We start from the raw sequence: 15,278 nt of genomic DNA, 5'->3' as shown, positions 1-15,278 counted from the left end.
CAATGCACCAAAGAAACAAAAATGCGTCAATTGTTAGATATCTAGTGAGTACGGGCCTCAGCAGACCGCTGTCCATGGCCATGCCTCTCATCCGCTGTGGGATGTAATCCGGAAATAGCGGGCCGGTTATCGCGGCGAAGCCCACCGGCCCGCCAGGGGCAACTTAAAATACGGGTATCCGAAAATTTTTCGGCTTATTTGACCTCATTTTCAAAATTCGGCTTGCTTGCCTATCGGCTTGCTTGACCGCCACCAATCTGTGTATTACAATTCTACATATTTTTATATATTTTATAGTGAGCTCTAAATATAATGCGCTTTTCGATCTTTCGAAAATTTTAAGGTTAAAGACATGAATAATGTAAGATTACAAAAGCACAAGTTTTCCAAAAACTTGAAATGTATGCTTTTTCGGAATAAAAACACATCAAATTATTAAATCAAACTTTTGGTTGCATGTCTTTTAGCAATTTTGAATGGAAAGACGGCCATAAGACAAGTGCGGCGCACTTGAACAAAAACTGTAATTATAGTCTTGAAAATTGTACGCTATTTTTGGCAAAAAGTGTAATACTGGTGGTACAAAGTTTTGCCTCATTGTTTTCAGCACTAATTGACAACTCGTCGTCATTTTAACAAAAAAGTATTTTCATACACGGTTTCATAGCAATTTTTGATATCATCATTTGACACAAAACCTTTTTGAATGTTATTGTATCAAATGTTCTTGATAAAAAAGACAGGAATCTTGATACAGATGCAAAACAGACGTTCGTCACTTCAATTTATTGTTCAGAAACGGCAGAAATAAGCGATAATATAAGTCAACGTATTATCATCGTAAAATACATAGCAACAAGCGAGTTTTAGATGGCAAATTTTTTCTTAATGCTCTTCTACCGGCTTTTGTCTGATGTCTCTGATGTCAGAATCGGTTCATAATCGGTCAACAATCGTCTAGAGAAACTAAAAATGTTACGCCAAAAACAACCTATTTTGATACATATTGTAGCATTACAACGTATAATAGAACGATTTTTACGTATATTAGAACGATTTGCGTGTATTTATAAATTAGAGCGTATGTTAGAACCATTTGTGTGTATTTATATCCGTATTGAAAATACTCTATTCTGATTGGTTAATATTTTAAGCGTGCATTCATTTTCTCGGTAACAAAACTGTTTGCGTTTTTGCATGAATGAGACAAAAATTAGCTTGAGATTAGTGAAAAGGGCAAGAACTCCATAGAAGAAGCTACTTTTTTGTTCAAATTTAAATTTTGATTGGAATGAACTCTTTAATCTATAGTGTTGAGTGTTGTTAAGCAGATCTATATACACAAAATTGACTTAACTCTTGTGGAATTTTGAGTTTTAATAATTTGGACATACAAGTTCATTATGAGAACTTGCACTGCACCGAAACTTTGGTTGTTTTTTGGAACAAAACTAACATCAACAATTGATTGAAAATAACCATAAAACTGGAAGAATTCTAGGACAAAAAGCAGGGACTGATCAACAATAGAAACTAAAAAATGCTCAAAAGTAGAAACCAAACAGCGGTGTATTTAGGCTTCTTTGCAATAATTGTTACTGCGTTAGTTTTATTGATTCATAAAATCAGAAAACGGGCCAATAAATGTTGTCATTTTAAACGTGTTGTCATTCAAAAATTGCAGGTCATCGGGATTAGGCAAAACCGAAAGGAAAATGCTTAGATATTGATAAGATGCTTCAAAACAATGAAGAATAAGCCAAACTTCAGAGTTCCAAAATATCATGAAAAATGACATTCAAATTTGATCATTTATTTGATCTACGATCGATGTCCTCTCCAATGATACCACTCAAATTTTACGTAAAAAGACAATTGCTCAATAATAATTTAGGTGCAAAACGGTCAGAAAATGTTTTTGGCAGAAGTTGACGGGCTTTTCAACTCCACTTAAAAGATTTGACATGTTTATTGGAATTCCATGCCTGGATTTCATTGACCAATCATAAATTTGAATACCAAAATCTACTGACAATTTTTTTGGCTACCTCAATTTTAGATTTCACGGAACCCGAAGTTATTAGGCTGGGGTTAGAGCTCATAGTTGTCTTAAGCAGTCTAAATGGTGCAGATTCTGCCGAATAAAAAAGTTGAAAAGACATGAAACAGATTATCTAGTAGTTTTTTATTCTAAATGTTGCTTTGCCTCAAAGAAAGTGATTTTTAAGCAATTAACTTTAATGCTTCATCAATTGTTTGGTGATAATTTTTTTCAGTTTTTGTTTTTCCCCTGAAGAAATTTAGGTGCCCGTTTACTTGGTTTTTGATAGAATGAATTTCAGTTTTAAGAAATTAACGTAAAAATCATAAGGTTATTGGAAAGAGAAGAGTGAAAGTTTTGCGCTTAATTTATTTTGACGCTGACAGAGAGGTTTTATGTAATTTTTAGGAATAGGCTACTAATTGTGAGTTTTCGATTTGAAATTCCATGAATTCCAAAAGGTCTCGTAAAACAAGGTGCAGTTTTCTCACCTTTTCCAATGCTAACTGGTTTATATACTGTCCCGTATTTGTTCCCTCATTTTTGTTAACTTATTTCATTACATAGATAATGGAGTTTTGCCTTCGTACTCATGGTAAACTCTGGCAATTTTCAAATTCGTGAGTCCTCAGCGTCAAATTTTTGTAAGCAATTGGAAACAAAATCAAAGATTTTCTGTTTCAGTGGTATGTGCCTGTCACATCACCATTCACTGTATTGAAGTTACTGTTTATAGCGGTATCAGTGTGAAGATTAACTTGACTGCATGCATATTCGAGGTCCATGGTGGAGAAAAATACTTGATCATGCGAATCATTGTTGCAGTCGTTTATGGTTTTTGAAATTGAATCTTTTAATGCATCAATATGACGGTATTAGGCATCTGATAATTATTTTTGTCGATGAAGTTAAATGTCATCATTTTTCACAGTAAACAAGGCTTGTTTGAACTATCTGTTTTCATGTAGGCATCTAAACTTCTGGCAAAAACACCCCCCCCCCCCCCGACTAATATCATTTAGGAACAAAATTGACTGAAGTAGCGGAGAAAAGAAGCAAATAATTGTGTGGATAGTTGACTGGCAGAAGAAGGCCCTGGCGACGCGACCTCTTCTCCCATATTATATAAAGGAGAGAGTATGCGGCTTAGAAGAGAAGCCTGTATTGATTCGAGCTAACATTAAGCCCATTTTACAACTCAATATGAATTTCACTCTACCCCAGAGATGCCAGATGTCTTTGAACCCATTCTTGCAATCGGGCGAACCACAGGATGGTGACACGAACAACAATCAAGGCAAATATTTTTCTCTGGATTTTGACACACAAACATTTTAACTTATCTCGTTGATGTCGTAAGCCTGTGCGTCTTCAATGCATCATTGTGTAGTAAAAGTTGGTCTGAGTTGATGAATTGTCAAATGAACGCCGCTAAATTTCGGCATTTTCTGCATCATTTTTGGCGTCAATCTCAGTCCCTTCCAGCGCACTTCACTACACTTTTTTCAACACACTTTTATTGCATCTCTTACACTAACTTAAGTGTTTTCAACTCTAAACTTAGTCTTCAACTTAGAGGTATTTTTGTTCTATCCCTGTAAATATATGTTGTGATTATGAAGTTCATGCCAGCCCGACTTTTTCGATAAAAATTGGGCAGGTATCATCTTTTGCGTAAATGCGGAAGTGGTAATAATTGAAAAGCTCACCATAACCTGACATAGCCACTGAAGAGATATTTGTATTTTTTTTGTCCTAATAAAAAAATTATAAATTGAAAGGGTGAAAAAAATTCTTTAGATACTTGAAATGAACTATAAAAGTTATCACCATAGAGCCGGTACAAAAATGCAAATAATACTAATAATCAGGCTTCTGAATATTGCTTGCCCGTTCTAGATAAAAACTGCAATCGCATATCACATATAAACTACAATCACACAAGAGTACATGCTTACAAAGGCGGATGAAACATGACAAAAATTTTTTCAATACATTTCACAATATGTGAATTTAATGCCTGCAGAAACCACTTAGAATTATCCGCATTACAAGTCGTTTGACCTTAAATTTATGATGCAAACTTGCATTTATCTTTAAGTGAATCTCACGACCAATCCTAATAAACGTAATATTAATTAATCTCTGTGAACAGCGCTTGCTTTTGAAACATAAAAGCAAGAATACGTAAGCAGAGTTCACAAAGAAACTTTAATTCGCTTAGGTTCAAACGACTTTTAATGCGCTCAAAAATTTTGCTTTCAAATTAAAAGAAGTTTAACGTAAGTAAAATCCGCGCCGTCGGGTTTCTCACAATTTATCAAAATAGTGTGTGAATTTTACTTACAAACGATAGCAACATCTCCATTTTCCGCTAGGTAGTGCGTATATATGTGATAAAAACATTTTTCTCAGCAGATTAACAAACTGTGCAATGCTGAAAAGGGACAAATTTTGAGCAAAAAAATTGCAACAATTTTCTGAATTTCCTGGTAAAATTATTTCAACTAACGGTGAAAAAATGAATTTTATCGCGAAACACATTACACAAACGGTTTCTGTTGACAAAATATTTTGTCGATAATATTGTTTGACATAAAATTTAAGAAAAGATATTTGCGTTAAACTTAGAAATATCAAACTATAAAAAAAATTAGTCTCCAATCCTTGATATTTTCAATAAATAAGTCACACTAGGCACTCAGTCTTATGCAGTCTCATACTTTACAATAGCATTTAAAACTACAACAATTGGAATTTTTAAATCGTTATCACTTTTTTCAAAAAAAAATGCAACATTTTTTTAAAAAATTTTTAAATAAAAATGTCTATTAAGGCTGAATTGGGTTAATAATGAGTTCTCTGGAAAACCTAAATACAGAAAACAAAATACTAAAGAAGACAGAGATAAAAAGTGATTTAACCGACCCTTTGGTTGCCTCTCTGACTTTAATGAAATGAAAGTCGTATAAATTTTTGTTGACTGCTTTTTGAGTCAATGTTTTTTTTAAGACTGGCGTTTGTTCTTACAAACAGCAAATCAAAATAGGTATTTTAATACGATGATGAATACGTTTTTTTTTCAATTTTATTTTCTAATTTTTAAAAATAGTTCCATAGTTTTCATAAGTAACAATTGCTTATTATAACTATTCAACCTTCGTTTTTGATTTGTAAAACTGTAGCTCTTTTTTAAAAGAATGCGTACACTTATGATTAATCATTCTATTTGTTCCTCTCATAGTTAAAATTTCTCAACTTTAATGCGTTGCTTGTAGTGATATGAAATGTACTATTAAAAATAATTGAGTAATAAAGTTTAGGCCTGCAAAAGGAAAATTTAGTATTCTGTTTTACGGGTTCTAATGCATCTCAATTAAAAACAAAATCTGGATTTTATTTGTTGTTTATAATAGAATAGTATCAAATTGGCTCTTTTGAGGCACATTGATCTCGTGTTTTTTTTAAATCATTTTGCCATTTATTTTGCATATTAGTTGAAAATAATCCAACCTAACGCATTTTCCAAAAAATTTAATCATCTGTTTTTCTTTTCACCACTGCAATAATTTCAGCGGAATATTTGATATTCTAATTGTTCAAACATTCAATTTTCACTGCTTACGGGCACAAAAAGAGATTAAATGAAACTTCTATTACATTTCTGAAATTTGCTTGTACAATGTTTGCTTTCTAAGACCAGATAGTAAAGGGATGGTTGTTATCATTCCTACTATTTATCAAACATCTTTCTTATTTTTGTTTCGCCAATCTTGTTCGAATTTGAAAATTTTAAAACCCTGAAATTTTTGAATTTTTGCTAAAAATTGTCAACAATTTTTCAGAATAAATGTTAACTGATTCATTATTAAAGATGATTAGAAATTATTAATAGAAAGAGCTGGGCAGTTATCAAAATATTTAATTTCCTATGCTTTTTGGGCTCAAATGTCTGCAATATACAAAAAATTGTACCCCAACCAAACCTTCTATCGTCCCCTTCTGTGTTTATCCAGTGGTTTCTTTTCTTGCTTTGAAAAAAGGAGCAAGCGCGCTTTCATGTTTCAACTCAATCAAAACTTTAAATTGGTTAATGTACTCTTGAAGCGAGAGCACGAACATGCTGAAATATTTAACTTATGATATAATTCTAAGAAGAACTGTTTCCATTTCCTTTCTTGAAATTTTGATATGTTGCTACCTGTGACGCCTTGGATCATTCTTCGGTTCTCCTTTATCAATAGGAATTCTAGAATGTCAATGCGGTTCTAGAAATCTTTCATATAGTCATTAACAGGTACTTGGTTGAGCTATGCTTAATATGCATACAAATACAAATTTAATTTTAGCAGACATAAGGAGGCTCGGTAATGTGCGTACGCACATAATGTTCCGATCCCGCTCATTCACATTCTTGACTCCGTTTGCTACCAAATGATGAAGAGATAGAAAACTTTCAAAAATATACACATCGTTCAATGAACAACCAAGGAAATACGATAATGCCAAGCTAGAGGGCCGATGAAAAATGTTGATAATAGGACTGCTAGAAGGGACAATAATAAAAATCAAACAGCAAACTTTATTTACGACAAAAATTCGATGTCTATAATAAAAAAATCATAACAAAATCAGCTTTGCATCAGATAAAAACCAAAATAAAACAATTAAACCTAAACTTCATTAGAAAAGATATGAAACCTGTCCCAAATGCGACCAGTTAACAAGTCGATAAAAAAGAGCAAATAGTTGCAAATTTGAAAAAATACTTTTCCGTTTTTGAAAACAATCAATTTCACAATTATTATTGTCATTAGATATCAGCTGAAACCACTAAAAAGTTCATTTACATCTACAAAGGGAGCAATTGAGACATGTCATTGTCCAATTTTTGATTGGGCAGATTTTGAAAGCCAACGGAATCAAGGATTTTTGTTATAATTTATAAAAAATAAAAACCCTTTGAAATGTACAAATATAAAAAAAATCTAAATTTATGAAATCTCGAAACAGCAGTAAAAAAGCCGAGAAACGAAAGTTTGAAGCTAAAACCGTTATAAATATTAAGTTATAGCTCACTAGAAAAGTGTTGTGACCTGTTTTACAGGGACTGAGCTAAAAATCGACGGAAAAATTATTTAATAAAAAGAAGCTCAATATCTAAATTTTTTGAAAACAAATGTTTTCAGGTCATAACAGTCTAAGAATTACAAAAAATGCAAAGGTTTAAGTTCCAACACCTCAGGGAGCCAATTGAGCCTGTTAATAATGAGACTAAGTTACGAACCCTAAAAAACATTTACATAAACAAGTTAAATCGTCAAGCAATTTTTCGACAAGACACTGTTCACGGCAGTATAATTATAAAATTATACATGCAGAAACTGTAAATCAATTTTTTACTTTCATGTTAACATCAACAAGTCTTCCTCATAAAAAGACTGTTTAGTCACGACAACAAAAACTCAGTGGTCGAAGCAATCAGTCACAATTTATAGCCAAGCAAAAGAAGTTGCAAGCAACAAAAGTACTTGAGACTACTAATGAGTGAGATTGATTACTTGGTGACGAAAATAAAAGCAAAAAGGAGGAAACAGATGGAAAAAACTTTTTTAATATTCTTAATTTGAAAGTCATTAAAACAAACAGCTATAAACTGAAATCTTTAATTAAGTTGAGTTATACGTCTTGGGGAAGCAAATAAGATCTATCACTATTCGGTATGTGGCGCACAACGAAAAGAAATACAAACTTAGGCAAAATAAAAAAACTCATAAAAAAGCTTAAACTATTCAACAAAAACAATTAACATATCCAGATTCGCCTTTTCCAACCTTGTGCATTTTCCCTATACTGAATTTATTCAGTTGGACTTGTCAATAATGTGAAAATTTGACAAGAAAGCAAAATGCACTGATAAAATATGCAGTTTTTATATAAAAGAAACTGAAAATGAGTAGTACCAAAATAAAGAAAGCATTAGTTGAATTTAAAACTGTTAGCGGCATTAGTTTTGAGTTCAAAGAAGGTCGGTTTTTGACTGTTTTCACTGAGGATTAGCCTGAAGTTGAGAGAACTAAAATAAAATGATGGTAATGTTCGATAATTCGTAGATAATTTCTCAAAACAAATAGATTCAATGTCATAACAGATATTAGATAACAACAGAAAAAAGTGTCTAGTTTTTTTTATATTTTCTAAAAACTAATTTGATCTTTGATTGGGGACACTTAGTCATTGGGCTAAAAAAAAGTATACGAAATGAAAGCAATACGAATGAAGTCCATAAAATTTTTAAGAAAACAATTTTGTCAGAGCCAAAAAAAAACCATGAACTTATCTCTGAAACCCTATCTCGTTGGGTCTCGTTTATATTTAATAGTAATTGTTGCTAATGGAGCACTGGTTTGAAATGTTTGTCCGTAATTTACATAAAAAACGTTTACATAACGGAAATATTTGGGAAAAAAATGTAGCGCCCCATAAAAAATATAAAAACTTTTTGTCATAAGGATCCATAGTGTGCTCAAGATCAACGCAGATGTTGCTGCGGTTCCAGCAAATCACTCAAATGTTGAATTGGCTGCAAAATAGATCAATTCTATGCAAAATTTTACAGTTCAATTATTGAGTTTGAGTTTGCGAAAAATTGGTAAAATTATAATTCCAGAAGACTCATAAGCCAACTGGAATACAAGTTGCTCTTTTTTGAGCTTAAAACGAATCTGGCCGCAGTTTTAAGGTGTCTACTTCCAGCAAATTTGATACCATTTTTGACGAAAAAAGGTCGGAATTTTGATAAATTTAGCATAAAACTCGGATCGAACAATTCAGCAAGCCTCCTCTATCTTTAGAGATAAAACCTATAACACTACAGTTAACAAATTCAACATATTTTAGCAAAATTGACGAGCGACAATTGGTCAACATTGACAAAAATTTGGTCAAAAATGTGAATAAAAACAGCTGAAATACGTCTAATTTTCCCAAAATTTTAAACCTCGATAACTCCATATCAAAAGCAAAAATTGTAAAAATGTTTTTAATTCCATATTCTATGCTGGACGGGCTTTCTAATGATACCACTCACAACTCTGTACGATTATTATATCGATCGGCTAAAATTGTCGGAACAAAAGAAACCCATTTGAGTATATAGTTCCTCCCCCCTTCAAGAGGGGTCGGAACAATAATTTCAGTGATTTTAAGGGGAGGGCTCAGTGATAAAAATTTTCTGCCTTGTGTTATTTTCGAAAATTGAGCATGTTTCAGCGCAGTTCTTTACACCAAAAATTTCAGAACAAACTGCAATATCGCCTAGGGGGAAAGAAAGCTACTTTTATTTTAGATGAACAAGAAATGGATTTGTGTCTAGCAGACGATTCAACAACTTTAAAAGTTGGTCAAACAAAAGTTGACGAAGCAGCCGGTTTCTTGAATATTATGAAAAAGAGAGATTTGGAAAAAGAGAGAGCGGATCAGAATCAAGCCATATTAGTTGAGAAGGGCCGGCCGAGGGAGAGAGTGGCACGCTACTCTGATTATTACAAACAGATTCAGTCAACTTCAGCTCAGAAGACAAAACTTCTAATGCACAAGTTAGCCTTTTTACTTTATTCAATCAAAACGAAGCACTAGAATTGACAATGTGGGCTAATCTAATGTGGTCTGGAACGTGGTTAGTGGTTGTTGTAATTTTTGTACCAGTGGATTTACTTTTCATGCATTGACTCTTCTTAGTTGACATTAAGTGGACTCCATATAAAATTTGGAATAACAATGTAAATTGTAATTTTGGTTAAGAAACTTATACAGGCATCTCCTGGAGCAACCACAGAAGTTTCAATTCTTAAGCACAAAAAAGATAAGAGAATCCTTGTTTTTGTTTCCTAGATAATTAATAATTAAACAACTTCCGTTTACACGTGTCAAGATCAGAGAGAAATCTGCAACTTAATCATAAACTGTCACTTGCTCTGTCCCTTTCGTAGGGAAAAAATCTCCCCGGCAACCACACCAAGCCTACAAATTAGTAGGTGCGCTGGCGTCTTGTCAAGTATAGCAATTGCCCTTAACACTTCACTTGTTCGCCAGATCCCAATAGTAGTAAGTAAATACTGTCTGAAAGAGAGAGAGAGAGAGAGAGAGAGAGAGAGAGAGAGAGAGAGAGAGAGAGAGAGAGAGAGAGAGAGAGAGAGAGAGAGAGAGGGATTTTACTACGATACTTAAACATGGGATAATAGGGGGTTATCCTAGACGGAAAGGGATTAAGGGGATTAGGCCGCCTAGAAACTCATTTTTTCGTCATGACAACCCTAGCGACGGTTGATTTGAAAGCTATTCACTAAATTTACAAAGAACTGAAAAAAAGATCATTCTCAATACGGTGAAAGGTTTCTTTGTTTCTTGGCGACATGTCAGTACTTGGATCCTGACTTTGATTTGGATGTTGCTATGAAAATGAAACCCTATGGAGGACTGATTGGTATTGATAATTCATCTCTGACAAGTATTCAAGTCTTACAAAATTTTTGAGGTTTCTTGCTATCCTTCACGACGCTTTAGGTTTTGTTTTTGAATATAGTGAAAAAGGGCCGGGCTATTCGTATGTCTTACCATGTCCAGTGACAAACGAGTACCTTGGTCACGTGACAGGACTTGCCTTCTGTCTTTATGTAAATTTTTTTCAAGGCAATTTATCCAGTTAACTAGAATGTTGTAATCACGACCATTTGTTCTTGATTTTGAAGGCTTACGACATAAAAAGTTTGATTTTATTATCAAAGACCTAGCTGTTTCGACAGAAAATTGTTGCGATACTGTGTCATTTTTACCCCCAACTTCATTCAACATAAAGTCTTCGAGTGAGAGACGATCAAACAGTTGGGTGTCAAAATATCTCCATGATTTGAAATGGGAGAATGCAAATTCCTCATATTGTTATTTGCAACATTTTATTGATAGCATAGCACTTCGATTTCCCTCGGCAACTTTTTATGCGAAAGGAACCGAGAAAACAGAAACTCTTCAGAAACTTCTCAAAAAGGACGTTGTCAAATTAGAGATTTTTTTTATGTCCAAAAATTGAAAATTTAAAAACTTTTCACGAGACACCAATTTGTACTTTACATGTTTTAAGCTGTCCTAAGCAACAAAGAAATAAACACTGTGCAACAAAAAAGCTACACTTTTTACCTGTGGCTAACGAATGAATCGACGGTCCGAGAATGCAGCACCGTTTTTACTTCAAATGAACTTCTCCCCAAAATTAGTGGTTTACAGTTGTACAGCGGATATAAAGCAATTGACAGTTACAGTTGTCAAGGAGGACAAATTTGACAGTCGTAATCAAACTGTGATGAGGAAACAGCAAATTGTCTGTACTAGAGCTGAAATAGAAGCCTTCAAGAAATACTTTTCGCTTTTGGAGTACTTTCAATTGTACCATGTCGTTGGAAGAGAAAAGGCGAAAGCTAAAACTAACCCCTGTAACTCTGCCCAAGCCTGCAGTACCAGTTCTGATGTCAATGGCCAATAAGAGCTTTCCGGCTGAAATAAGACAAAGAATTGAAAAGAACAACGTACAGTCATATGTTTTCAGAGACAAAACTGCAGAGTAAATGCGAACTACACCATTGTCTTTATCAATGATAATCAAAATTCACAATTTGTATCTTATGAAATATATAAAATGAAATTAACAAATTTAGCTCTCTGAAATGAGAAGAGCAGAGGATCAGTTAGATACGGGCGGGGCAATAACTGACTTAGTTTTTGATGATAATCACCGTGAAAGAGGATCATGGAGGTTTTGTAACTCAAAGATACCACGATCAGAAATTGTTTATTTTACACAACTTTTCATAATAATTTTTCTCGTTATTGGTTCTCTGGTAGAACTGTTCTCTGGTTCTCTGGTAAAACTTTTTCAGCTTGAATGTGATGAGTCTACATTTTGGTTTTCTCTTCTTTCTTGTACAGTTGGATATGCTCTTCCCAACCCAAAATTACAATTAAAATCTTTTCAACAACTGACCGGTTGTTTATAGCCGTTTGCGGTCCGTCATGTTGTGGAAAAACAGAGCTTATTTTCAGAATGTTACTCGAAAACACTTTCTCCAAAGTTTCTTCTCAATTTTTATTTCTACCAACATGAACAGCCCAAGCCTAAGTCACTACAGTCAAAATTAAAAATACAGTTTACCAAATTTTCAAACTTCTATTTGATATCGGAGCTCGAAAGCTGTCTGTTGGTGTTTGACGATTCATGCAAAAAAATTTTCGATGACAAAGAGTTTTGGAAATTGGCTACAGTCGGACGTCACAAAAACATTAGTGTAATTTAAGTGAAACACAATTTATTTCAGCAAAGTAAATGGTCACAATCAATTGACCACACACATTATTTTATTTAAATCACCCCGTGACATACAACAGATTTCTTCAATTGGTCGACATTTGAATAACACGCAATTTATAAAAAGATAGCTACGAGCTAGCAACCAAACAACCCTTTGGGCATTTACTGTTCGATCTGAATCCAAAAACATTGGACAATTTACGTTACTGCTCCAATATTTTTCCAACAGGACCATTCGTTTTTTACCTCCCCTCGCTAAGGTTGTTATAACCAATTTGAGTAATGAGAGAGAAAGAGTTTTGTATGCTGCGGCGAATCTTAGAGACATCGGACATAATATCAAAGAAACTAATCAAGTCGGCATCTAGTAGTTTTATTAATTTCTTTGCGAGTATTTGCTTAATGATGTCAACGGTAACGATCCCGTCAAGCAAACAAATTGATAAGAGACCATGAAAATTCTTTTAAAATTTTTATCTAAACAAACAAGTTTAAAAAATAAAAGGCAGAGTTTTCCTAAAAGCACTGTTCTTTTAAAAGGCATTGTTCTCTCGAAATACCTTCATCTGAGGAAGTGACAATGCATACTGAAGAGTTTATTTTAAATCCCAAAAGAATGTTCATGTCAACACAACCGGCAAAAATTGAAATTTTTGCTAATCCTGTCTACAAACAGAAAGCCACGCAATTGTCTCTCATTCGAAGAAACAGGTTAAAACAACCGGAAAAGAGAGAAAAAGAAGATGGAGCAGTCCGGACAGAACCCAGCATAAATGTTGAAACAGATCATGAGGAAAAAGAGGAGACCATAAGTGATGACAGTGAAATTGAAGCTTTTGTCAAAAAAAGTACAACTACAACGTTTCAGTTAATAATTAGAGATTTGGGAGTGATGGAGAAAAGCAAATTAGGAAGAGCAGAAATCATTCTCAACAAGATATTAGAATCTCTGACGGTATCTATTGAAGATCCAAGTGGTATCATTTAAATTGGTTACCATCCACTTGGCTTAGAAGTGTCAACTTTTTTTGTATAGCACAGAGAAGTCAACAAAAAAATGGATATTTTCAAATATTCTAGAGCGCTATTAGCTCTCAAACTTCCAGTTTGAAAACCTATGCCAAACAGATCTTGGAAGCATCCAAAACCAAGAAAGACATTTTTGCAAGCCCACGAGGACAATCAGGAAGCGGTTATTAAGTTACCAACCAGTCAAAAACGGGCACAAGACAGCAGAAGACGAGAACAAACAGCAAAAATGATCTTATTTCTTCTGAGAAAAAAAAAACGTTGGACCAACTGTATTTGAAGGGATCTGCGTCGCTTGGAAACCCAACGCGATTGAAAACTCAAAGCAAGTTATCGTTTGGTAAAATTAAGAAATACTTGGAAAACAGGCTACCTTTTACAAAATATCACCCAATGCATTTACGATTTCCTAGACTCAAAAGCAATAGTAAAAGTTCTAAAAGAAATTTGGTCCGTTGACTTGGTTTACGTGGACAAACTAGCAAAATACAATGGAAATGTTAAAAATTTATTGGTTGCGGTCGACTGTCTTTCCAGATGCTTTCGTGTGGAGCCCTTAAAAACAAAGTTTGCAACGGAAACTGCTTTGGCCTTTAAAAAAATGATAAAAAACAAGCAACCACAAAAAGTGTGGGTTGATGATGGTACAGAGTTTCTTGGAGCCATCAGAACCTTGTGCAACAAACAAGAAATTCAATTATACAGCACTTTTAGTGAAAAAAAGTCTGCATTCGCTGAGCGAAACATTTGATCACTAAAAAACATTATCTACCAGTACCTTGTAGAAAAGTTTACGTACTCCTGCATCGATAAACTGGATCAATTTGTGAAAGCAATTAATTAACGGGTCCACCGAGTAACCAAACTTGCTTCAATTAATGTCACTAAAAAGGATATTCCACGACTTGCCTCTTTGAGCGCTCAAACAATTAAGGTTCAGAGACCCGAATTTTACGTTGGAGATTTTGTTAGAATTGTCAAGAAAGACAAAGCCTTCATGAAGGGGTATAAACAATCTTTCCCCGACGAAGTTTTTGAGATAGAACACTTACCAACCTTCAACCCACCAACTTATTTACTTATTGATGCAAACGTTGAAAACATTAAAGGCAAATATTATCAAGCAGGGTTACAAATTGTTCGCGTAGAGAAAAATGAGTGAAAACCGTTTTAGCGATGAATTCACTGTGCATGTTATTTCGTCTGCTTCAATGGAAATTTTTGACTCTAACGCTCTCAATTCATTTCGAAACGTTTTCAATGATAACATTCAACTCGCTGGTGACTGGTGATTAGCTCTCAGTAAGATCATTTTCCCCACAAAATTGAGCATATTGTTAATGGAGACATGGTAGTATATAGCTTAAAAGGGTACAAAGGCAGCCAAAAATGGCTACTGAAGCCAATGTAATCTCTTGTCCGTATAAAAGGGAGAAATTTTCTACCATGACGGGAACTTATATCTCAGTGGTTGACATACTAACTCCCATCAAAAGAAATGTTGGACTACCAAACTTTTTGTTCAGAGAGATAACAAAACTGGAAAATTTTAAATTTTGATGGGGAAAATGAGGAAATTACTTTTCCAAGTAAAGGAATTCCGAGCATTGTCTGTTTTTCGGGCAAACCAGATGGTAATGGAGTACACATAGGATACAAAATGAAAAGCGCAACTTCAAACAAACTAATGAAGATTGATGAAACCGCAGCATACTATGGAGAAGTTACCGTTGATCTTTGCTCAGGAAAGCACTCAATTTTCATATATACCAATATTATTGAGTACCAGTACATTGATGATACGAAGCCTCCTTGCTTCGAGTCATTGATTCAAAACAACGTCTTGAA

The 15,278-nt window shown here is 33.9% G+C and overlaps 1 protein-coding gene across 1 annotated transcript in view; it reads left to right on the top strand.

Annotated features, from left to right (window-relative positions):
* The window catches only part of LOC142349545 (uncharacterized), a 100,918-nt gene that overhangs the window by 13,648 nt on the left and 71,992 nt on the right, over positions 1–15,278 (top strand). The window contains exons 3-4 of the mRNA XM_075401182.1: positions 3,117–3,338; positions 9,390–9,639. Of these exons, the coding sequence (XP_075257297.1) occupies positions 3,117–3,338; positions 9,390–9,639 (472 nt within the window). The remainder of the gene's footprint in view (positions 1–3,116; positions 3,339–9,389; positions 9,640–15,278) is intronic.

This window comes from Convolutriloba macropyga, chromosome 1, assembly GCF_964194025.1.
Source record: "Convolutriloba macropyga chromosome 1, txConMacr16.3, whole genome shotgun sequence".
Taxonomy (NCBI): Eukaryota; Metazoa; Xenacoelomorpha; order Acoela; family Convolutidae; genus Convolutriloba; species Convolutriloba macropyga.
Note: the sequence above shows the minus strand (reverse complement) of the source record. Positions and strands in the feature narration are given on the sequence as shown.